The sequence below is a fragment of the Aptenodytes forsteri genome, unplaced genomic scaffold (assembly GCF_000699145.1).
Source record: "Aptenodytes forsteri isolate BGI_AS27 unplaced genomic scaffold, ASM69914v1 Scaffold357, whole genome shotgun sequence".
In the NCBI taxonomy this organism is placed as follows: Eukaryota; Metazoa; Chordata; class Aves; order Sphenisciformes; family Spheniscidae; genus Aptenodytes; species Aptenodytes forsteri.
In genome coordinates, this window is record NW_008795671.1 from 1,288,384 (window position 1) to 1,311,370 (window position 22,987).

The 22,987-nt window shown below is 44.6% G+C and overlaps 1 protein-coding gene across 1 annotated transcript in view; it reads left to right on the forward strand.

The window, feature by feature from the left end:
• Positions 1–6,895: 6,895 nt before the first annotated feature.
• The window catches only part of FNDC1 (fibronectin type III domain containing 1), a 48,646-nt gene continuing 32,554 nt past the window's right edge, over positions 6,896–22,987 (forward strand). The window contains exons 1-9 of the mRNA XM_019472910.1: positions 6,896–6,953; positions 7,664–7,873; positions 9,600–9,698; positions 11,526–11,640; positions 12,886–13,073; positions 13,731–13,838; positions 17,182–17,370; positions 18,225–20,582; positions 22,379–22,500. Of these exons, the coding sequence (XP_019328455.1) occupies positions 6,896–6,953; positions 7,664–7,873; positions 9,600–9,698; positions 11,526–11,640; positions 12,886–13,073; positions 13,731–13,838; positions 17,182–17,370; positions 18,225–20,582; positions 22,379–22,500 (3,447 nt within the window). The remainder of the gene's footprint in view (positions 6,954–7,663; positions 7,874–9,599; positions 9,699–11,525; positions 11,641–12,885; positions 13,074–13,730; positions 13,839–17,181; positions 17,371–18,224; positions 20,583–22,378; positions 22,501–22,987) is intronic.

Genomic DNA, 22,987 nt, shown 5'->3' on the forward strand with positions numbered 1-22,987 from the left:
AAGGACCTGGGGGTGTTGGTTGACAGCCGGCTGAACATGAGCCGGCAGTGTGCCCAGGCGGTCAAGAAGGCCGATGGCATCCTGGCCTGTATCAGAAACGGTGTGGCCAGCAGGAGTAGGGAAGTGATGGTGCCCCTGTACTCGGCCCTGGTGAGGCCGCACCTCGAATACTGTGTTCAGTTTTGGGCCCCTCACTACAAGAAGGACGTTGAGGTGCTGGAGCGTGTCCAGAGAAGGGCAACGCGGCTGGTGAGGGGTCTGGAGAACAAGTCTTATGAGGAGCGGCTGAGGGAACTGGGACTGTTTAGCCTGGAGGAAAGGAGGCTGAGGGGAGATCTCATTGCTCTCTACAACTACCTGAAAGGAGGTTGTAGTGAGGTGGGTGTTGGTCTTTTCTCCGAAGTAACAAGTGATAGGACGAGAGGAAATGGCTTCAAGTTGCGCCAGGGGAGGTTTAGATTGGCCGTGAGGAAAAATTTCTTTACTGAAAGAGTGGTGAAACATTGGAACAGGCTGCCCAGGGAAGTGGTGGAGTCCCCATCCCTGGAGGTATTTAAAAGACGCGTAGATGAGGCGCTTAGGGACATGGTTTAGTGGGCATGGTGGTGTTGGGTCGATGGTTGGACTCGATGATCTTAGAGGTCTTTTCCAACCTCAATGATTCTATGATTCTATGATTCTATGACTCCGTACCCTGGATTTGAGACTACTGCTGCTTTACCAGACAAAACAGTATGGAAGACTAAATAAAATGTGCCAATCAGTTTCATTTGATGCTTAGAACTTAATTTTTAAAATAAAAATAATAATAAAAAACAAAACACACCCCCCCCCAACAAAACAAAATAAGCAAAAAATCCCACCATTTTGCTGTTGCAATGTAGACTATGATGATTTTTGGTCAAGTTGCCCATGACAGGATTTCATTTGCCAGCTGGCATTTTTGGCCTTTTCTAATGAAGGCAGTTGATCCCTTTCTGATGAGTTCGTTATCTTTAAGCAGCTACAGCTTCTCTCTTCAAGCTGTTACTTTGCCCATGGCTGTGTCATTGTGCTTAGCCTCCCAAACTTCTGCCTGAAGTGGAAAGAGGGGTTGGTAGATGTTTATAGACTATATGAATGTTGTCTACTGACTGTGCCAAATATGTGCCCTCTCTGCAGCAGAACACATTTTACAGGTCCGGTTTTCCAGTCCTGAAGTAATGGCACATAGAAAGAAAATGTAGAAAAATTTTTGCTGACTAGGGAAGGCAAAAGCAAACATTTTGTACCTAGACTTTTGGTGGTAAATTGAAGTGCCTGATATTTTGTGACCTCATATTTCAACTACTTTTTTGCACTTACATCTTAATAGGTTTGAGTTGCTTGGGATATTTTTACCCAGTTGTAGATTGATTACTAGGGGTCAGTACTTCCCTTTTCTTCTGGAGCTATTTTGTGTTTTCCTTTGCTAGATAATTGATGAGGCCCTCTGAAGAATCTGTGTGATTTGGCAAGTGCAAGCTGCCTCCTTGTGTGGTTGTTTAGAGGATGTTTTACCCTCAGCTTAGACCCCATGCTCTGGGCTTACATCATTTGCAAAATGTTCTCCCACAGTCCTGACACGCACAGAAACTTTGGCAATACTAGTGGATGTTTCAACTGTGAAAAGTCAATATCGATGCTTTAATCAGCCCTGCATTTTTGGGGCCAAGATACTATACACAAATTCCTGCAGCTGTAGGTAATGTTGGATTTCTGCACTGAAGAGAGCACAAGGGAGTGACTCTTTCTCATTTTCCAGAACATAGAAAAGGATTTGATTTGATTTTAATTGCAGGTAGCTCTTTAGATGAGGTCTGAAGATGTTTACCAGTTGATTTAGTTTGGCCAGAGCAGAGGTCCAGAAAACTGTTAAATCAGTTTTGGAACCAAAAGTGAAAAAAATCTTAGTGATATTTACAGGGGCAAATAGTGGGGAGATGGGGAAGAATCAGCCTTCAGTTCCATCAAGCACTTGGTAGCTGTTCCCAAAATTTATTAAGAAAAAAGGGGTTGGGAGTGAATACATCTGAAGTCTTAGCTTTTTCATTGCTACTGATTTGGGACCTCATCCAGAGGTTGCTGAAATCCAGTTGAGTTCCTGGTGTGCCAGAGTAGGTGTTAAATGGGGAACAGAGAGCTGCAGTCCTGTACGCTTTCATAAAGGTCATATCTGCTGTCTCTGATAGGAGAAACCACAGGCACTGTAGTAGCTGTCAGCTGTGCAGCTTTTGCACTGATCCAAAATCTTGTCTTGGGACCCGTTAGGGTCATCTTCCGCTGGGGATTCAGGCAACCTGCCCCAATTTAGACCGTTGCAAAAGGTAGGGAGAGGTGCCTGGCAGGATCAGACTGCAGCCTAGGGAAGTGGTGGAAATGTTCCCCACTGCTCAGGGGCCCTAAAAGTGAACAATGTCCTGGGCCATTTCTGGATGCCCATTTATCTGGGTTGGACTCAGCTGGCCTGGATGGAACTGTGGTATTGATGCTGGAGTGAGCAGCAGTGCAATGTATCCCCCGCATCCTGTGATGCGGGGATGTGTTATGCCAGGTAGTGAGCAAGATACTGGGGTTTTGGTTTGTGCTTGGTCCTCCTGTTGGTAAATCTACCACTTCCTCCATTGCTGAGAGTGCGAACTCCCAGATACGGTCTGATGTGTCTTTTCTCCCTCTGGAGAGGATGAGGTTTTATTTACAGATCTCCACACCACTGTTGCTGAGATTGGTGTACTTGTATACCTAGTGGATGTTTGTGCTTAAGTGAGGCAATTTTTATTGTCACATTAATCTGTTTGGAGGAGGCTGGAGGATTTGTGCAAGGTCCTGTTGAAGGTGGATGAAGCTCAGCATCCAGTGGCTACAGCTCTGTCTCATTTCCACCCACGCTACTTCACTTTTAGCCTTTTCTCAGTCTCAGCACTACGTTTCTTCCCTGTCTGCATCAGATTTCCATGTGTGTTTCTATTTCCGTGTCACCTTTAATATTATTTTAGTAGTTCTTTCACTGACTTCCATCTCCCCTGTTTCAACTCCTCCTCTCCACACCCCTTTCCTTGGACCTTTCTTGTCTCCCTTGGTCTAGGATTGAAATGATGCCTTCATTTTTCAAGAGGTTTTGCTTTCTTTAGCCCAGCATGGCAAAAAATCCGCTGCATAGTCCCTTGAGCAGGTTCAGATCTTGCCATCTCCAGGTTCACATCCAGCACCTAGATGGGCAGTGAATGGGATTCTAGTGATGAGGAGGGTGATGGGATGTGTCCTCGTAGTGCTTGACCTGTGGTGACAGCATCTTCTAATTCTTTTTTCGTTAGCTGTGAACTGTTCAAGACTATTGTTCCTGGGCAGTTCAGTGTCCCCACAGGAAGGGGCTACTTTGGGAACTGAATGACTTAAACGATGCATGGGATTTTTTTCTTCCTCCTCCCACCCCTTCCCTGATGAGTGTAGCTCGTTTAGGACAATGTTTTTGTTTGGTTTTTTGGGGTTTTTTTGAAGATGAATGAGCCTGGCCAGCAGGACCAAACTCTGGTCCTTAGGACACAGTGAGCTTTTCTTGTTGCTCAACCTCCACAGTCCCACAGTTATTCTCCCCATGGAAATCCAGACTATTTCCTGGAGCCAAGACAAGAGGAGGAGACCAGGGCAGGAGAGTGCTCAGGTGCAGGGCCTGTGGCAGCAGGAGACAGTGACTTGCTGTCCCATGGGGGACTTAAGGAGTGGGAAATGTCCTGACTGGGGAGCGCTGGCCCTGCGGTGCGGCTGAGCCCAGCAGGACAGCAGCTCTGCAGGTGCTCGTAGGAGGTGGCGTGAGCCCAGCTTCACCTTCTTCCTCTGTGTGGCTGAGGTTAGGGCCTTCAGCCTTATCCCAGACCAGGCTGATGGCTCCCGGGCTGTGGGCAGCGGGGTGGGCAAGCTCCTTCTGCTGCTCTTTGTTTTTAATGAGAAATCCCTTTCTTGTCAAGCCTGGCACAGACTTCACACAAAAATACTGGTTTTGATGGATTAGCAGTTACCAGCAAAACCATTTAAACCATTTTCTGATAGCTCCATCCTGGATGTCTTCAGATTCCTGCTGGTCAAACTGTGACAAGGAAAGATAAATAGAAACTGCAGCTAACTAGTGAAATGAGAACAATGGGCAGTAAAGTGTGGTGCTACCGTGAGGAAAGTAATCGAAGCCTTAGAAAGCCCTGGTCTTAAAATCTCAGCTGATCCCCTGCATTCAGCATTAGGGTCGATAAACTTCTCTTTGCGTAAAGCCACATTTGTTTTAAATTGAATACTTTCCATATGGCTCTCCGGCTGAGCTGTTTCCTTTTGTATCCTTTGTCCCTTACAACTCTCTATTTTAATTCCAGTTGGAAGCTGTGGCTTTGACTGAGGGAGCAGAGCTGATGGGCTGCAGTGTCCCTCCCAGCCACCCCGGGCCAGCAGGCTCTCAGTGCTCCGTGGCATACAGGGCCACCGAGAGGAAACCCGAACGGTGTGCTGGCGCTGCAGCCTGGCAAGCCGCGGGCACCCGGGAGAGCGTGGCTGGTCAAGGGGAGGTGTTACTCCCCTCTGGCCAGGGCTGGGCTGCTCAGGAGAGATGTTGAGATCTAGGGAGGTGGTGGCTACCTACAGCATGTGGGCTACAAGGAGAGGCTGCAGGAGCAGGTCTGGCTCAGTCTGACAAACAGGAGGATAGAGCGACATCCCACAGCAGCCAACTGCTACTTGATTGGGGCTGCAAGGAAGCCGCTTCTTGGTGGTGGCAAGCCATGTGTAACGCTGTAATGCTGGGCAGCAGCCACAAGTTGCTGTTTGGGAGGTTTGGGTTGAACATTAGGAAAATGTATCAGAAATAGTGTGGCCAGCAGGACTAGGGAAGTGATCGTCCCCCTGTACTCGGCACTGATGAGGCCGCACCTCGAATACTGTGTTCAGTTTTGGGCCCCTCACTACAAGAAGGATGTTGAGGTGCTGGAGCGTGTCCAGAGAAGGGCAACGAAGCTGGTGAAGGGTCTGGAGAACAAGTCTTCTGAGGAGCGGCTGAGGGAACTGGGGTTGTTTAGCCTGGAGAAAAGGAGGCTGAGGGGAGACCTCATCGCTCTCTACAACTACCTGAAAGGAGGTTGTAGCGAGGTGGGGGTCGGTCTCTTCTCCCAAGTAACAAGCGATAGGACAAGAGGAAATGGCCTCAAGTTGTGCCAGGGAAGGTTTAGACTGGATATTAGGAAAAATTTCTTCACCGAAAGGGTTATCAAGCATTGGAACAGGCTGCCCAGGGAAGTGATTAAGTGGCCATCCCTGGAGGTATTTAAAAGACATGTAGATGTGGTGCTCATGGACATGGTTTAGTGGTGGACTTGGCAGTGCTAGGTTGACAGTTGGACTTGATGATTTTAAAGGTCTTTTCCAATCTAAACGATTCTATGATTCTATGATAAAAGCTTTCACCCTAGGCAGCTGGTGCAGCACTGGAGCAGGTCCACAGGGAGGCTGTGCCGTCTCCATCCTGGGAGGTTTTGAAGACTGAGCTGGGGAAAACCAGAGCTGGCCTCACGCATTGTTGGAGATTGTCTTTGAGCAGGAGGTTGAGAAGAGTCCTCCGGGGTCCCTTCCAACTTGGATTTTGCCCTCTTTCAGTTCTCCATGGTGGTGCTGTGAATGAAGGCCGTGTGGTGTGCCTACATGATCAGTTACTAATGGGCTTTTGAAATCTGTGTTGAGCAACTGCTCAGGAGAGCAAGAAAAAGAAACTGTGTGGGAGCAGGTGGATTTTTTAATAGAGTGTGTGACTGAGAACGTTCCTTGAAAAGTGGTCAGGGATCCTCATGAAAGCAACCATATTTATTGTATAGCAAAAAGCATTTATTGCTTGTGAAACACTCAGGACCAGATCCACTGCTGTGATCCAGCTAGTATACGCTGCTCTGGCAACACAAAGTATCTGTAAAAACAGCTTAATTGGCTGATTAATCTGGGTTTGTAGCTGCTTCATTTTGCTGGGGTGGTGAGGAGCAGCCAGAAGAGAGAAGCTGCCAAAGTCCATGTGTTTAAACTGATGATCCATCTCTCTGTAGGCAAAATAAAAAGGCAAGGTTTACCATGCTGAGCTGCTGCCCAGTGTTTCAGTAGAAAAGCAGAGTTCACTGGGAGTGTGCAGTTCTCTACATATGTTATACACCTCATCAGCACTGAAACCTTGCATTTCTCACAGGGATTTCAAGACAAGCTGTGCAAACAGCTTTGAGAGTTGCTATGATCCCTTCCAAAGGGTAATTTAATAGAAGAACGTTTGTTGGGAGTGTGTAAGAAGATGCAACCTTGTCAGCAGATCCAGACCTGTGAGCAGTTTGGTTATAGAAGGTGTCACTGAGCAGAAATATTGGAAAAGGAACTGCTTTCGGTGTATATAGGGACATGCAGACATCAATACATACTTAAAGTAACATGTTTAAGTGCTGTCATGAATAAATATGAGCTCCTGCACTGGTGCTGGAAAGAGGATCTCACTATTGCTCTGACAGGGGGTACTTTGGTGCCTTGTCTTTCATTGTCTGTCTAGGTCTCTGGCAGCTGTTGCGGTCCCAGTCTCCTGTTCTCTTGACCTTGCTGTGATTGCAAAGACTGGCTTAGCCAGCGAGTGAGAGGGTTTGAATACAGTGTGTAACCTCTGTGCTGGCAGGTTCACGCAACCTTGTGCTTGGTGGAATGGCATTGCTAGAAGAGACTGAGAGAGACCTGCTTTGAGTGCGAAATGTAAAAGATGAGAGGCAAAAATCGCTACAAGTGTGGGAGATCTCAGTCGTGGCTGGTGCTGCCAGCACCTTTCTTCCTGCTGTCTGCTCTGCTTGCAGCCTGCGCAGTAGCATGGTGCAGGTCATACGCAATGGAGAATGCCACAAAAACTGGAGATGCTGTTCAGGGCAACCAAACTGGTTGCTTGAGTAATCCTTGCATCAGTGTCACTTCTTAAAAGAACACTGTCGACTTGCCAGCAAATGTAAAAATAAACGACTTGCATAAGGTACCTGTTACAGTGCTGGATGCTCAAGGGATCGTATAATGGGAGTTTGGGAAGTCAAGAGTTGAAGCATGTGCAGAACAGACCTGTTAAATATGAGGATGTCGGAGAGCAGAACCATTAGTGATGGGTTTAGGAGAAGAGAACCTGCTTTTAATGTGGATTGCTTTCTAAAAGAAAGTTTAAAAATAGTGAAACGGTTCCGTGCTTCATTTTACACTGACCTTTAGCACTTGCCAAAAAAATAATGTACTGGTGTGCCTAAACTAGGGAAAGGGGATTTAAAAAAAAAAAAAAAGGAAAAGATTAAACAGGAAAGCTACAAGACATCCCCAGTTTCTGGCAGGAGTCCTTGTATTACGATATGTTTTCACTTTCGGTGTCTTGCATGAGTCTGTCTGAAGAGCCTGGGAAAAGACACTATTGAGTATTGTACATCCCGCTTGGAAAACTTGTTGTTACTGCAGTTGGGTTTTATAGCAAAATTAAAAAATGATAAAATTATGCCCTTTAGTCTGATGTTATTTAACAGATGTGCTTGTAACAGACATATGTGGGCTGCTATACATGTCACGTGCTTCATAATAACTGTGATGGGGTTTGTGTTTGTGTGTGTTTGCTTATTTTTTAAAGAGAAGGATGTGCCAAACAAACCTCTGAGAGTGCGTACCCAGTCTCCAGACGGCAAGTTATCTTTTCGGTGGAAGCCACCTTATGGAGCAAGCTTCAGGGGTCCACGCAGCAGATCCCAAGGTTACCTCCGTGGGTATGGAGAGAGCAGCCGAAGGATGAGCTATGCTCCGCTGCTGCAAGAGCGACAAAACCAGGAAGCGAGAAAACTAGGTGAGTCAGATTTCCCTGATAGCATTTAGCTGAGCTAGCACACTTCTGTAATCCCCTGTGGCTGCTAGGTGATCACAGATCGCATGTTGTTGTAGCCATCAAAATGACTTCTTCCTATAAATAAAAATGCTCACTATAGTTGCATTCTGTAACATGTTCTTAACAGAAAAATACGATGAGCAGGGTAGAAAGCGTAGCAGAACTTGATGCTGTGTTAAAGAGACACCATGCGTGAGTTGCTCATATTAATAGCAGAGGGAAGGGCTGGGGAGAAGAGCCATAGCTCAGATTCTCCTTGCATGCGGTGGGGCCGCTCTGAAATCCATTGTTTCTTGTCCTCTTACACTTTGTGTCCCTACATTATTTCAGGCCAGTGGAGAAAAAAATTAATGCTTTAATTACATGTATCCATGCTTACCATTAAAACTGTTTCATGGGCTCCGTACTAGAGTGTTACACTCATGTGTCCATGTTCTCTCCAGTTCCTTCATGAGGTCCTGATCACTAAGGGCTCCTGAGACAGTCAGGTTGGCCTCTTCTGTGCTCCCTGCCCTGCCGTGCTGTGATGGTTTGCACTCGTGCCCTAGATCACCTCCCCTTGATTTAAAGGGTTTCCCATCTAACAGTATCAATGGGGTTTGCAACAGTTTTATTTCCCCAGAGGCTGAGCATTTCCCTTTGCACTATTTGTGTCACTTGCCTGTGTCGTGGCTGAGCTGTCTCTGTCCTGCTGCCTGAGCTCCTCTCGCCCAAGCGGGCGCTAGGTCTGCGGTCTGCACTCACGAGTCTTACTTTGCTCCTGTGCTGTTCGGGTGTGTTTGCTGGAGGTTAGGCTTCTTTCTCTCAAAATCTCTCCTGTAGGCTGGAAGCCTGTCCCACGGATAGTCTGGTCTTGGGTTACAAAATGGGTAATGATTCCAAAATCACACGTGGCTGCCAAAATTCCTGGCTTTGCAATGTAAATTTCCTCTTCTGCTTTGTGGGTTTTGTATTAAACGCACATCTTTATCTCCGTTTCTCCAAAGAGAGGGAACTCCTCAGTCACCTTTATCAGTTATTCCTCCTTTTCCTAACAGGAATCTCATACTTATTTCTCATCCCTTTTCTAGTATTCACTTTTTCATCTTTCTATGCACTGCTTGCGCAGGGGACACTCTGGCATGTGTGCCGAGGTGACAGGGTCAAAACTTGTACGTGTGGGAGATGCTCTCCTGTTTGTTTGATGCTCAGCACGTACCACTGCTCTGCAGGTTGAGAGCCTGTCCAGGCAGTACAGAAGCCAATGGAAGTCTTGTCACAGACTTAGTGGGAGTTCAGTAATGAACTTAATCTTGATGAGAAATACTGTGTAAAATGGTTTGGAGCATCTACTTCTTGTTTTCATTGCTTTTATACTATGTTTTTTTAAAGATGGAGAACAAGTGTTGTTTAAATAATCAAATTATTGGGAGAAGAACTCAATCCTAGAATATAGGACTCTTGTAATGGTCTTTTCATGTTAATAATTTGCTTTTCTGCTTCTAAAATACCAACTTTACTGTTCTTACTGCATGTATATTGAACCCTCTGACATAAATGCTGTGACTCTAAATAAATTAACTTTCAAGTAAGCTTCTCCTTTTGTATCTCAGAAAAGAATAAAACAGAGTTCTGCCTGAAAAGACTAAAATTTTTTTTCAATGAAAAAGCTTACAGGAAAGCCTCTGTTTTTTCCCTGCATGTACAGCCTCTGAGTCAGTTCATGTGGTTTCACTGCCATCAAGGAGCTCCCAAGGACGGAGCCAACCTGTCTATAGGTCATCTTTAACTAAAAGAAAAGTCACAGGTATGTTTCTTTCACATCTGCTGTCAATTCATGGAGACATTTGAACACAATGAGATAGCTTTGTGATTTTTAGACTGCAAGTCTTTTGGTGCTGGAGCTGCTAGATTTTTCTCTGTGCGTTAAAGAGCTTGATGCTCTGATTGCTTCTCTAATTCAAGCAGGGTTAATAAAATGATACAACTCTGCAACATGGTTGGTTGGGTTTCTGTTGTTGGGGTTTTTGGTTTTTTTTAATCTCCTCCTCTCTAGCTATTGGCAAACGTTATGCACTGCCATAACCACATGAGAAGACTTGATTACATCAAAGCCAGGGCCTCCACAATGGTATGCCTTCTTGTCAGATTCCATCCCCTTTTCTGAAGGGTTGATTCCCAGAAGCCTAAACCCGGTCAGCAAAAGTTTTCACTTTCTTTTGGAAAGAAGGCGTTACATACCGCTGCCAAGGCTAAAAAGGATGAGCGAGATTCTGAGTCATCTCCCTGCCAGCGCCGCTTTCTCACCCTGTTGCATTGCGATGAGAATGCCCTGGGGGTGGCAGAGCGTTTCGGATATTTTGATGGTGATGGAGAACTCCTTTGTCAGAACTGGGAACCATGGTGCATTGAAATCCCACCTCACACCTTTTCTGGGGAGGTGATGCCATCCACTTCTCATGCTCACTTTCTCTCTTCAGGTGCTCCCATTGCAAAACTTTGTGAATAGGTCCCCTAAGCCACTTGTGAGTAGTAGATGGGTCTTCTCAGCCACTATTCTGTAGTAGCTGTTTGGCTTGGAAAACCTGGAATTGTCTGCATTAAAAATCTGACTGGAAGAAGCAAAATGTGCTTCCCTGCTGCCTGCCTTCTGTGGGGGCAGTGCTGGGTTTCCGGGTAATGTACCACCCGCTGAAGAGAAGGGCAATCTTTTCCTGGACTTCAGTCATACATGAGTAAGCTCCCTAGAGAATGAAATTGTACTCCAGAGTTTACTGTCCCCTTTCCTTCCCCGAGACATCAATATTTTTCCAATGTTACTCTCTGTAAAACTTGGGTTGGAAAGTTGCACCTTGTGCATTCTGTGCCTCTGGAAGAGTTGGGAATGGTCACCCTGACACTAATAGAAAGAGTAATAAATCTTTCATGGGGCAGTAGGTAGACTACAGTGGAAAAACTCTGATGGACAGATAGAAAAAGGAGCCTCATCAAAATTAAAAACCTCAAAAAAATCAAATTTGTTTCATTTAATTTTAAAGTTTTGTAAATTATTTGCAAAAGATGTTCTGGTATGTCAAAACAGCCCACTTCAATGATTTTTTTTTTCTTTTTTTAAAATTTTTGCCTTATATACCATAAAAAATTGAGAAGCTGAATTCAAACAACCTGTTGGAAGCACTCAAAAATGTAAAATATGCAGGAATTCTCCCTTGTGAAGAATTTTTGACAGTCCCTGGTTTTATTGCCCTTCAAAATGAAACAAAATTTTAAAACCTCAATTTTTAAAAAAGCAAAATATCTGCTCTCCAGGCAGCTCTAGCAGTGAATTTGCCAGAGACGATGAATGTCAGTATGTTAATAAGATATTTTCTGTAAGTAACAGTTTGGGGACTGATAGAATATTGAAGGACTGTAGAATGTATTAGTACTCTGGTCTTGTAAGCAGACAACTAACAGAAGAAATGATGTTTCCATGGGGTACCATCAGTCATCAATGTACTTGGTTTTCCGCTACCGCTGTATTTCTTACTCATCTGTGCTGTGTGTCTATTGTAACATCAGTTGAAGACAGTTACTGTTTTTTATGAGAACTCCAGTATTGTTATTGATATGCTGTTTTGTTTTGCCATTTCAGAAGAGGAAGAGGTGGAGGTGGCACAAGACATAACTGTTCGAGTTATGTCCTCTCAGTCTGTGCTTGTTGCTTGGACAGACCCACTGTATGAAAAACAGAAGGTTGCAGCAAATAGGTAGTTAGCCCTGTGTTTTCTTTTCTGAATGCATACTGAAGGTGAACTGCTGCCAGCGCAATACTGATTGCTTTTTCATTTATTTAATTACAGTTGGTTTTGGGAATAATTTAGTTTAGGGTGTAGGAATTTGCATATCCCTACTTGTGGCAGTGGCTGGTAGGGGATGCTTCGGAGAAGCTGTTAGAAACCTGACATGGGTGGATGTGGGGTGATGTACTCTCCTTGCCTCCCTGCGCCCTGATCTCTAGTATTTAGAGGTCTAAGTACTGGACTACAGGGGTTTAGATCCCTTCTGAATGTTGTCAGTACCAACCAGGGATATTTTTGGTATTCAAATGCTGGTATATCACCATGGTCGACAAATCCCCATGCATGCATGGGGAAAGAAGGGGTAGGGATGGGGCACAGGACAGGGCGCAGACTGCAGAGAGGCGGAGGCAAGATGTTGAGTTGGATTGTCAGAACAGACTACAGCTTCAAGATGACCATACTGTAGGTGAAGGAAGCATCGCTCTGCAACGGGAAAGACGCCCCTCAGTGCCCCCTGCATCTGCTGACCCTCCAGAAACCCGGTGCAGCTGAGGCTGAGCAGGTCGGGGTCTCCCGTGAGTGGGAGAGCTTGGCTCGCAGAAGCATGCCACAGCAGTTGGAGACCAAAATAAACAGAGAAACGGGCTGGAAACTACCAAAGGTCTGAAAGCACTGGATTGTGTTGCTCAGCCTGGGAACAGCAAAGGGCTGTGCAACCTGGGGCTGAAACGCCGCGAGTGGCACAGCAGAAGTGGTAATTTTAGATGTTCTCAGTTTCGTTGTGGAAGTGGTTATCTGGGCAGACGCATGGGAACCGAGCCACCAGCACTGCTCTGGGAGCGAGGGGCTCTCAGCTGTCCGGCCATGCTCGCGGCCGTGGGGCAGCGGGACGGTGGTGTAGAGCCCCCTGGGATGCCTGACTTGGTTCGGAAAGCCCTGTGGCTTCCCCCTGGGGCAGGAGGTGGTTTGAGTAAGGAGCTGGAAAGAGCAGTCCATCCCTTGGAGCAAAGGCAGTCAGACTCCGTTAGAGGAAGGCAGATGCTTAAAAGATGCTGTCTCTTGGTGCTGGTGGTGGTGGTACTTTGCATTTTGGTAGTTTCCCCAGTAAGCCCCAGCAGGCTAGCCGAGGGGAAAGCAGCCCTGTCTCTCTCTGATTCTGCTAATGCAAGTTTTGACAGGTGAATTTTTATTTTTGTGTGTTTCTAATCCCAGGCAATACAGTGTTCGCTATCGGGAAAAGGGGGAATCAGCAAGGTGGGATTACAAGCAGGTGTCCAACCGGCGGGTGCTGGTGGAGAATCTGCTGCCAGACACCATGTACGAGTTTGCCGTCCAAATCTTGGAGGGAGAAAAGGAAGGCAAATGGAGTGTGTCTGTTTACCAACGGACCCCGGAGGCAGGTATGCATTCAAAAGGTCCTTGGGGTGATGCATGTCTTAGGGTTTAAGCTGTGAAATAGGGCTGACTTGAGGGAAAGCCAGAATAAGTGGTTGCCTGGGGCAGCAGAGGGTTGGGAACACGGGAAAAGCCTCAGTCCTGCTGCCTGCGTCTCTGCAGCAGTGCCCTGGAGAGCACACCGGGACTGCTCTTGTGGCATGATGAGAACAGGGAGAGGTGGTTTGGGTATTTCTGGGGGACAGGTCCGCAGCTTGGACCCCTGCAGCTGGGTGTGCCCCTTCCTTTGGGAGGAGCAGCCTGGCTGCCGTCCCTCTCTGTGGGCAGCAAATTTAAATCCTGCCTCCACCACGGAGAAGCCGTGGGGCCCCTTTGGTACAGGGAGATGGTCCATAACAACCAAATTACCACATCGTTCCAGCTAAGTGACAGTAGCAGTCTCATGCAGTCAGCCTGTTCCTAAAAGTGTGGAATAAAATTTCATGACAGGAGTCTGATACAGAGATGTAATACAGGCACGCATGGACCTGAGCCATGTGTGCGCTTCACATTTATCTTTGAAATGGCCGTATAGGAATTTCTGCTATGAGAAGGAGCAAAAGGTGTATGCTGTGTAGGTCAACTTTTCTTACTTGCCTCTTCTGTGTATGGCTGTTTCACAGCTCCTGCCAGCGCACCTGAAAATTTGGATGTTTGGCCACTAAAGGGGAAACCAACCTCTGTAGCAGCATCCTGGGATGCTCTCCCAGAGAGTGAGGGAAAAGTCAAAGGTAAGTCATCACCGTTGGTTTTTAACCCCCTCAAGGAGCTGGTCTTCTCGAAGCCAGACTGCCGCTCCGCAGCAAGCTGGAACTGCTGACTGTGCCAGGATTTTTTCACTTGTTAATGGCTTATACCCAAGCAAGATTTTCTTGTTTCCAGCCCAGCGTCTCCGCACCGCTGCTGGGAAGCCATCGTCACCACGTGCCTGGGATGTCACAGAGCTTCCCGGCGTGTCATGCGTGCAAGCTTACCTCTTCTTCCTTTAATAAGCAGGTCGAAATGGAGCTCAAGAAGGAAGTTTCCCAAAGGATTTGTAACAGTTAGGTGAAGAAGGAAAAGTTGGGTAGTTGCCAAGAAAGTGAGTTGGGTTTATGTTGTGTTTTATTTCTAGTTTATCGTGGAAGGAAAGCCTCAGCTTAAGAAGCAAACGCAAATAGTGATCTCAACAGATAACATGCATAATCCTTGTGTACTATAGTGTTATTGTACATGGTCATAAAGCTAATTTATCAGTGGCTATTTACTTGCATAGGGGTTAAAAAAAAAAGCTTTCTGGGATTTTTTTTTTTGCCTTTTTCCCTCTGAAAATGAACAGGCTGATTTTTTGGCCGCTCCCCTTCTCCAGTGGTTGACGGGATTGTGTTCTCGAGTTACACAAGTTTCTGGAGGTGCCTTATCAGGACTGTAGCATCTCAGGATTTAAAAAACCTTTGGCCTGGAGGGAAGTGTACTGTGTCTGCATACAAGACCTACTTTATGTATTCTTCAGGGCAGTGGTGGAATTCCTTCCTCTTTGAAGTCAGTAGGAGTCTTGCCAGTTACTTCAATGGAGCTGCAATTGTGTCCAAGAATGATTATTTCTTAAAGTAGGGTTATGCAGGGACATTATCTGAAATTTCAAATCTGCTCCTAATTTTGAGCAGTCTGTAGCCCTTTGTCCATTTTTGTCTGCTGATCTTTAGATGATTCATCCAAGGCAATCATTTTAAAGATACCTGATATTCAAGGGCTGAACGTTTATACGTGTCTAGTATATCACTGTCTTTCTTGAGTATGAAGTGTTACAGGAGAGGTCTTATTTTTAAACTAAATAAATTACAAAAATTATATTTATACTAGCTAAATGAAATCACTGAATTAGCACTTCATAGTCGTTTTGATAGCACATGGTAATCAGGAATTTTTGCTTTTTGGTCCTTTTGTTTTTCAACCCTGTCCTTTTTATATATTTATACCACATATTAAAGTAATGGGGGAAAATGCCCTTCAGTAGCCATCTGAGAGTTACCAGAAGTTACACCAGTGCCTCTGCAATTAAAGCAACTCTGTATCTTAAGTATCTTAAAACAAAACAAAAAACCAATCCAAAGCTTATCATGCCTTCTAATACATTGGTTTTTTTTTTTTTCAACTGAGCATTAAATGCATTTGCATATAGAATATTGATGATTTTTTTTTCTTGATTTTGACGACATGGTTTATTTCTTAACACAATGAATATGGGCTCGTTTTCAGAAAAAATTAAGTTTCCTGGTTTTAAAGGTGGTGTTATGTTCTAGAGTTTTCCCATCATGGCACTGTGACTCCTCAAGTATTATTGTGTTTATCTGTGTAGAGAGAGAAAACTGGCAGCCCTTGGAATTTAGTTTCAAAACCCTGTTTTGGTCTGATACCCATGCCTCTTACAGAGGATCGAAAAGAAAGGGAAGCCTGCACATGGCTGAGATCTTACCTGCACTGCTTGGGAGTGTAACGGGAAGACTCCTCTTCGTGTCTACAATTATTCCTATAGGGGTGAATTTGCTCTCAATACAGAAAGCTAATACAGAGCACAGGTACCACAGTAATCCTAAACCGAAAGGTGAGAGCAGGGTGAGTTTCTTAAGTGGCAACAAGACCTTGCTTTGCTCTGTCTGCAGTGGTGTCTGGCCCTGGCTATAGTTAAGCGCTCAGATTTTGATTTTGTTGGACAGGCGTGCTGTTGCTACCATTTGGCAATATGCAGTGCTGTTATTTCCTGGTAGAAGTGTCTTTTCTGAGTAAGAACCTCAATCATCCAGGCATAAATTTTACCTACTGGCCTGTAGATTACAGCTAAAACCCCTCTAAAGCAAAGACTCAGCTGGAAACACTTATACTTGACTGCAGTAATATTGTTTCCAAGATTAAAGTAAGTGCTTTGGTGTTTTCATGGGGATGACCCTCAGGCTCCAGCACTGCTGAGGAATGAGTATACGGCCTTTGGAGCTGGTAGAGTTTCACCACAGTGGACTGGCAGAGCTGCTTTTGCATGACTAGTGTCTTAAAGTACAGAGCAATTATAGCTGTGTCAAGGCTCTGTTGGAAATGTAGTATACAAAAGTAATTAATAGTAATGAATAATGTCACCTGATTTTAATACTGATGTCTTGAACGATAATTATGTGAATACACCATTTTGTTCTTCTTCCAAATAATTTCTGTGGGAAAGAAAATTTTTTAACATGCTTATTTGCTGTGGACATAGCTACAGTCAGCATCATAATTGTGTGTTGTCCACCATTGTGAGCAAGTTATATTTTGGAAGAATATTCTCTGGATCATGTGTTGTTGATTGCAAATATCTTGGTAGCTAATCAGTAAGTTCAAAATTTCTCTTTCTCTTGGGAAGTCTAAAATCTGCTTGTGGTTCGTCAGCTGTAACAACACGGGTATTCTGATTGTAGCAATCCGCACTGCCTAACATTAGCACAGTCTTTCAGACTAGACTTCCACAAGTAGTAGGACAGTGTGTATTCTCCTGGCAATGTTCGTACATGTTTTCTGCCTCCAGTGCATTTTATCTTTGTAGGTTTCCTCTGTTATTTCTGATTTAGGGCAGATAACTTTTTCAGAGGACTCATTTTTTTCCCTTTATTAGTTGGTGTCCAGAAACAAAAAAAGGTCTCCCGGTGCAGCACACCAAACCGCACAGTAGTTGGTGCTGTAACTTTCTTATGTCCCCACACCTTCTCTGGAAGTATGCGTGGCTGTCATCTGGCTCCTCTTGGTGACACTTCACTCTGATGGGCATTGTTGCTTACGTATTTTTACAAAGGTATAGCTAACATATTCTGTCTCAGTCATTAGGTCATTGACGTGATTTGGTTTTGTCTGTTAAGATGAACAAATGTTCAGCTTACCTACATATATATGTGTATATATCTCTCTCATGTCTTTGTACTTTATACTCCAGCTGTTGACTTGGCGTGCATTGCTAGTGTATTAATTTTAGTAATGCACGTTCTAATTCATCCTACCCATACAGTCTGTCCGCTGGAAACAGGACTGTTTTCAGTTTCCTCCTTCCAACCGTCTGCCAAATCATTTCAGAATACATTCTTTCATACGCCCCGGCTCTCAAGCCATTTGGAGCAAAGTCCATCACCTACTCTGGAGCTACAACATCAGCCATAATAGATGGTCTGCAGGCTGGGGAGCGCTATATTTTCAAAATTCGTGCAGCAAACAGGAGGGGACCAGGTCCTCAGTCTAAAGCCTTCAGTGTCGCCATCCCAGCAGGTGAGCACCAAGCCATACACCGATTGCGTAGTCCACCCATTCTTGCCTTGGTCCCAGTTATGTTAATTCTTACTGACTTAGCTTCCTCTGCACTCCATCTAACCCGTGGGATTTTACTTCCTTAATACTGTTTCTGTTAGCTCTTTTCATCACTATATAGTCCAAGGAGATGCTTGTAGATAAGCGGTTGTCACTCTGCAGCATGTAAAAGGACATTTTATGGACATTTTAACATATATAATATAATATAATATATGCATATAATAAATAAATATATAATAAATTAATATAATAAATGCATACCATACTCTCTTTCCTGCATGAAAACTATGTGCTCTTTTAATCCAAAGGCCAAAGAATACAATGCTTTGGGTCTTTGGTTGACTATTCCTGACAACTCCTGCTCTTGAAAGTCAGTTAGAGTGGCTTACTCAAATACTACTGCTTGTGTTTGCTTCTTGCCAAAAAGATGCTGTTGTGGGGAGGGAGGATTTGCTGAGTTAACTAAAAATGTGGGCCACAGCCTCAGATGGGATAATGCAGCACCATGCCATCAACATGACTAAGCTCTGCTGAAGATTCGGTTCCACTGATAGGATATTGCAGTCCCTGCCTTTAGATATTTGATTTTAATTGCTCTAAGTTTTACCCAAGCTACAACAATTCCACATAGGTACCTTTCTACAAACCAAAACTTACTCAGCCAGACTCCATGGACTGGTTAATACAGAAATAATTATTGTCTCATATTCTCATAAGTTGTTTTGTTCTTGCTACCTGGCTGGTTTCTTCTCTTGGTCAGTTTTTTGTGCTTCTATTGTCGTGAATAAACACTTTTTTTTTTTTCCCCCCAGCTGCTCATGAGGATCCAGTTGCTCAGCAACAAACAAATCTTGAAGATAATTCAGAGGCTAAAAAAACTGGGAATGCTGGCTCATCTCCTTCTCAAACTTCTGTTTCTTCAAAAGTCCAGCCATCGCTTTCCTCTAAGCAGTCATCTGTTCGTTCACCTAATGTTAGTGATAAAAAGAGTCTTCTTTCTGAATACAAAAATAAAATCTTGACTCGAGGGGTCCTAAGTAAATCTCAGTTACCTTCTAGAAAGACAGGAGAGCTGGAACCTGATCTCCAATCCACTGAGGTGACAGATGATCGCGATTCATCCCAAGAAGTTCCAACGATGCCACCAAAAGCCCAGGATCAGAGGAGGAATGTTAGACCCTTGTCCCCTAGTCGGACAGTCCACCCTGTCCTTGCCTCAAGGAGGACCTCGGTTCGAACCCACACATCAGAGGTGTCACAGCAGACAAGCACAGAGAAACGTGAGCCACCAGCACTGTTACCATCATCAGCACAACACTCTTCTGCCTCATCTGTTCCTAAACACACAGATATTGAAACAAAGCAACTGAGGCAAAGCAACACTAATGTGCCTTCTAAAACCTCTTCCCATCCTCTGCCCGCCAAAAATAATGATCTTGCGGGTAATGTGAAAGTAAAGCCAGACCCCATGCTGGTGAAAGTGTCTTCTAAAACTTCAGAGCCTAGTAGCCTGGCTTTGCCATCAAATCGGCAGTCTGCTGTCTCTCATGAGGTTGTCCCAAGCCATCCCAGTAGGTCTGGCTCTCTAGGTCGTTCACATCAACCCTCTTCCAAATCAGCAGATTCCCGTGCTCGTGATAGCCATAATGAGTTTGACAGTGAAGAAGCAGAGGACAGAGCAGGACAGCCCAGTTCTAGGTCACAGCAAACAAGGCTTCCGTCAGGCTCCAGTTCTCGCACGTGGAAGGATTCGAAATTAGCTGCGGTGGCAGTCTCATCGAGGTCTGCTGTTTCTGGTCACACTTCACCTCACTCTCGCTCCTCCACCAGTGCCAAGGATGTTGACAGGAGTTATAGGGAGGACTCACAAGATGCAAACCCCTTATTTCCTCCTGTACCCTCTTCCAGGCAGTCTTCTTCAGCAATCTATTCCAAGAGAAAAAATCCTCAGGTCGATTCTGATTCTCACCTCAGAGAGACACACGGTGAAAAGTCACCCCGCTCTGACTCAGAAGAACAACAAAGTCGAGTGGCTGCTCCAGAAAAGCATTCTCTTTTGCAGTCTTCTCTTTCCAAACATAAGCCTGAAGAGCAGGACAGTCGAGAGGTAAAAGAAATGCTTGCTCGATCACAACCAAGTGTATCTTTGCCTAAAAAGATGTTCCCCTCTCATCTTCCATTGGAGAAGACCTCCCACTCAGAGGCTCCACAGAGGGCGCAAACCAGTCCTTCCTTACTGCATTCAAGGGGCCGGCGCCTCCCGTCTCACGTCTCATCCCAGAGTAACGAAGAAGTGCAGGAAGATGATGATGAGGATGTAGCAGAAGGCAGTGACAGAGCAAGCAGCCGCTCTGTGTTTCCGAAAGAGGTGTCCTCTTCTAGGGGATTACCTGCATCTTTCTCTCAGGCAAGCTCAAGTTCATCTTTATCAAAGCAACAGCAGCCAGGTTCTCAGATACCTTCCTACAAACCGAAACTTGCTCAGCTAGACTCCAGTTCTGCCAGTGATACAGCAAAAGACAACCAGTATAATCCAAGGTTGTCATCCACTTCTTCGAGAAAAGCTCGTCCTTCATTACCTACTCGCTCAAGGGTCGCTACAAGAACAGTGTCCCAAACAGAAAAAAAATATGGCCTGTTGCCCTCAAAAATGTCCAAAGCTGAACTTCCTCGAAAAGTTCATTCCTCCTCTTCATCTAAATCTCGTCAGTCAGTTTCTAATGAAGAGGAAGATTATTACAGTGAGTATGATCAGAAAGAAATGGAAGAGAAGCCCACATCTTTGCCGGCAAAATGGTCCCCTTCTGTTTCTAGAGGTAACAAAAACACATATGATGACACTACTAGCAATAAAAGGAAATCTATGGACACTCTCCTACCTCACAAAGTAAGCTCTGAAGAGGAAGAGAAGGAGAAAACTCCAACATTAAAAATATCTTCTCCCGAATCACCAGGAAGCTCTGCCATAATGTCACGGATTACTCAGTCCTTTAACAAGCATACCCCATCTAAACCAAGCTTTGTCTGGCCACGTTCTTCTGCATCTACCACCACACACACTGTTTCTCCAACGGTTTCTTCTTCCACTTTGTCCCCTCGCCAGCGACTATTGAACTCCAGGCTACGGAGCCTTTCCCAACGGCAATTTGTTAGACCTCCTTATAGACAAGGTATCTTCTCTTTGTTGTAGTAATCTCACTGAATTGCGTTTTTCCTAAGATCAGCAGTTAGATGAAAAGTCCTCCATCAGAATGTAGGTTCAGTTATTTAGTATAATGTATTACTTTTTATTTTGGTGGTTCTCAGGGAGCCCAGTTCTTGAGGACATTGCCTAATCGGTGTAATGCGGTGCCCCAGACGTTTGGTCCAGTGGTCTGATCTGCACAGGATCCCATGATCCACAGAGGAGATGATGGAGTTAGGTACTAAACTGGAAAAAGGGCTATGTTCCTTATTGAGCAATGACTTCACTGAATACTCATTGAAAGCACATTTGTACTCAGAATATGACAACCTCTCAGGTATATTGCTCATCATATGGATTATTAAAAGGCTTTTGTAGATCATATAGTGCTACCTTGCCCAAGCCTAGGCAGTAAGGTGTTTCCTCATGCTGTGCTGGCATTCTATGTTTTCTTTAATTAATTTTTAAGCCGTTTTCCTCTTTTTTCTAAGTGACAGCTCAGGGTTGCACATTCCTGTTGAGGACTGCTCACATCACAGTCAGGCCCTCTAATACCTTTATGGCTGTGATTTACCCCAAATGTTAGAGGCTTGCTTTCTGGCAGAATATCTGCTGATCCTGGGTAGTGGAACAAAGGGTCCACTACACGTCAAGGTGTGTCATCTATTGATTCCCCATGTCACCTATGGAGAATCCCAGACAGTCTCCGTGACTTTGCTAGGTAGAAATACATTTTTTCCCTCCAATGCATGGACATCCAAAATAGTGTTGGGTGACCTGACTGTTTTAGTAAATACCTTCTATGCTATATGTAGATAACAATGTTTTGTTTAATGTGGCCTCACTGTTATACAGTGAGGACCATGCAGCTGGGCTGTTGTATTTGCTATGCTTTAGTCAGACTCAGTGTTCTGTAGAGGTCCACCAGCTTGCAGAGCTTTAAGATGGGAGTGGACCTTAAATAATACCACAGCGGATGAGATGCATGGCATGAAAGAATAACAGATTTCTCTGTGGAGGTTGTATACCAGCTTACTGCTACCCATGCAATTGGGAAGTTAATAGCCGAGGAGTGTTCAGTTAATACATTTTTTTTTTCCAGTTAATATATGTATATATTTTCATATATATTTTTCTGGAGGCAAGTCTCTGAGCTAGGATGTGAAAATTGCTGCCCTTTCTGAGTTGGGGCGCCTGCAGCTCAGTGCCACTGCTTCTCCACTTCTGAGCTGAGTGTGCCTCTGTGTAGCAGTGTTTCTTCAGCTAGAGAAGGAGAGTCCTTCCTTTTACAGGTTAAAAAAAAAAAGGAGGTAATTCCCATCCCCTCTCCTTGCAGTTCATCACTACAGCTTTGTATAAGGATAGGATTGAACAAGTGGTTGTGTTTAATAATGGTTTCTTCCCTCACCTCACTCCTCAAATGTTTACAAAGATCACAAACATTTTAATGGTTGTAGTGCCATCTAGAAATGTTGCCCTGCTTTCTTAAAAAAACAGGAGGGAATAAAGAGACGAAATAAACATGGTAGAAACAAAACATGAGTGTTTAACCTCTTCAGAAGAAACCATTTCGGATGCTTGTGTCAGCTGCGGGGATCTGACAGTGTCACAACAGTTGCTCGAAGCGGAAATTAAATGCCTGGTTTACCGAGTGTGGTGAGGGCTCTTTCTGCTCTCGTTTATGTCCAGATTGGTCAGAAAATGCATTTCTTTGCATTTTAAAATGTGTTTTGTAGGTTGCACAGCTTTTTTCAGAATAGTGTGTTTTCTTCTCTGTTTCAGGTTACAATGGCAGACCTAATCTTACAACGAAAAATGGAAATGGAAATGGAAAAATAATACCTGGTAATAATGGAAAACCAAGTGGACAGAGAGTAATCAATGGCCCTCAAGGAACAAAGTGGGTAGGGTGACCTTCTCTCCAAATTCAAGATGCTTTGGCCTTTTATTGTACGTACATTTTCATTAAGAAAAGAAAGGAGAACAGCGCCCTCAGTCAGCGAAGCTGTAAAGTGAGGCTTTACTTAGTGATCTAGTTTCCACTGTTCCATTGAAATCTAATGACAAATTCTGCACTTCATTATTTGAACATTTTAAATGTCTGATTTAAAGCCTGATGGCTTGAATTTTCAACTATAGCATTACTCCCATAAATTTAGTGAAACATTTTTTCCTCAAAGTCAATGGGACTTAGGCTCCCCAGTGACTCAGGGCTTGTCTGCTGTGCAGTGTGAGTGGGGACTGCCCGGGATAGCTGGTGTGAAAGACATGTTCAGCAATGCTTCTCCCAGACTCACGCTCTAGGGAGAAGCTCATCAGCAAGGGTATCGAAACGTAAAGTTACTCCGTAAGTGTCACAATGCTTTAAATGCACATACGTAGGTATCTTTT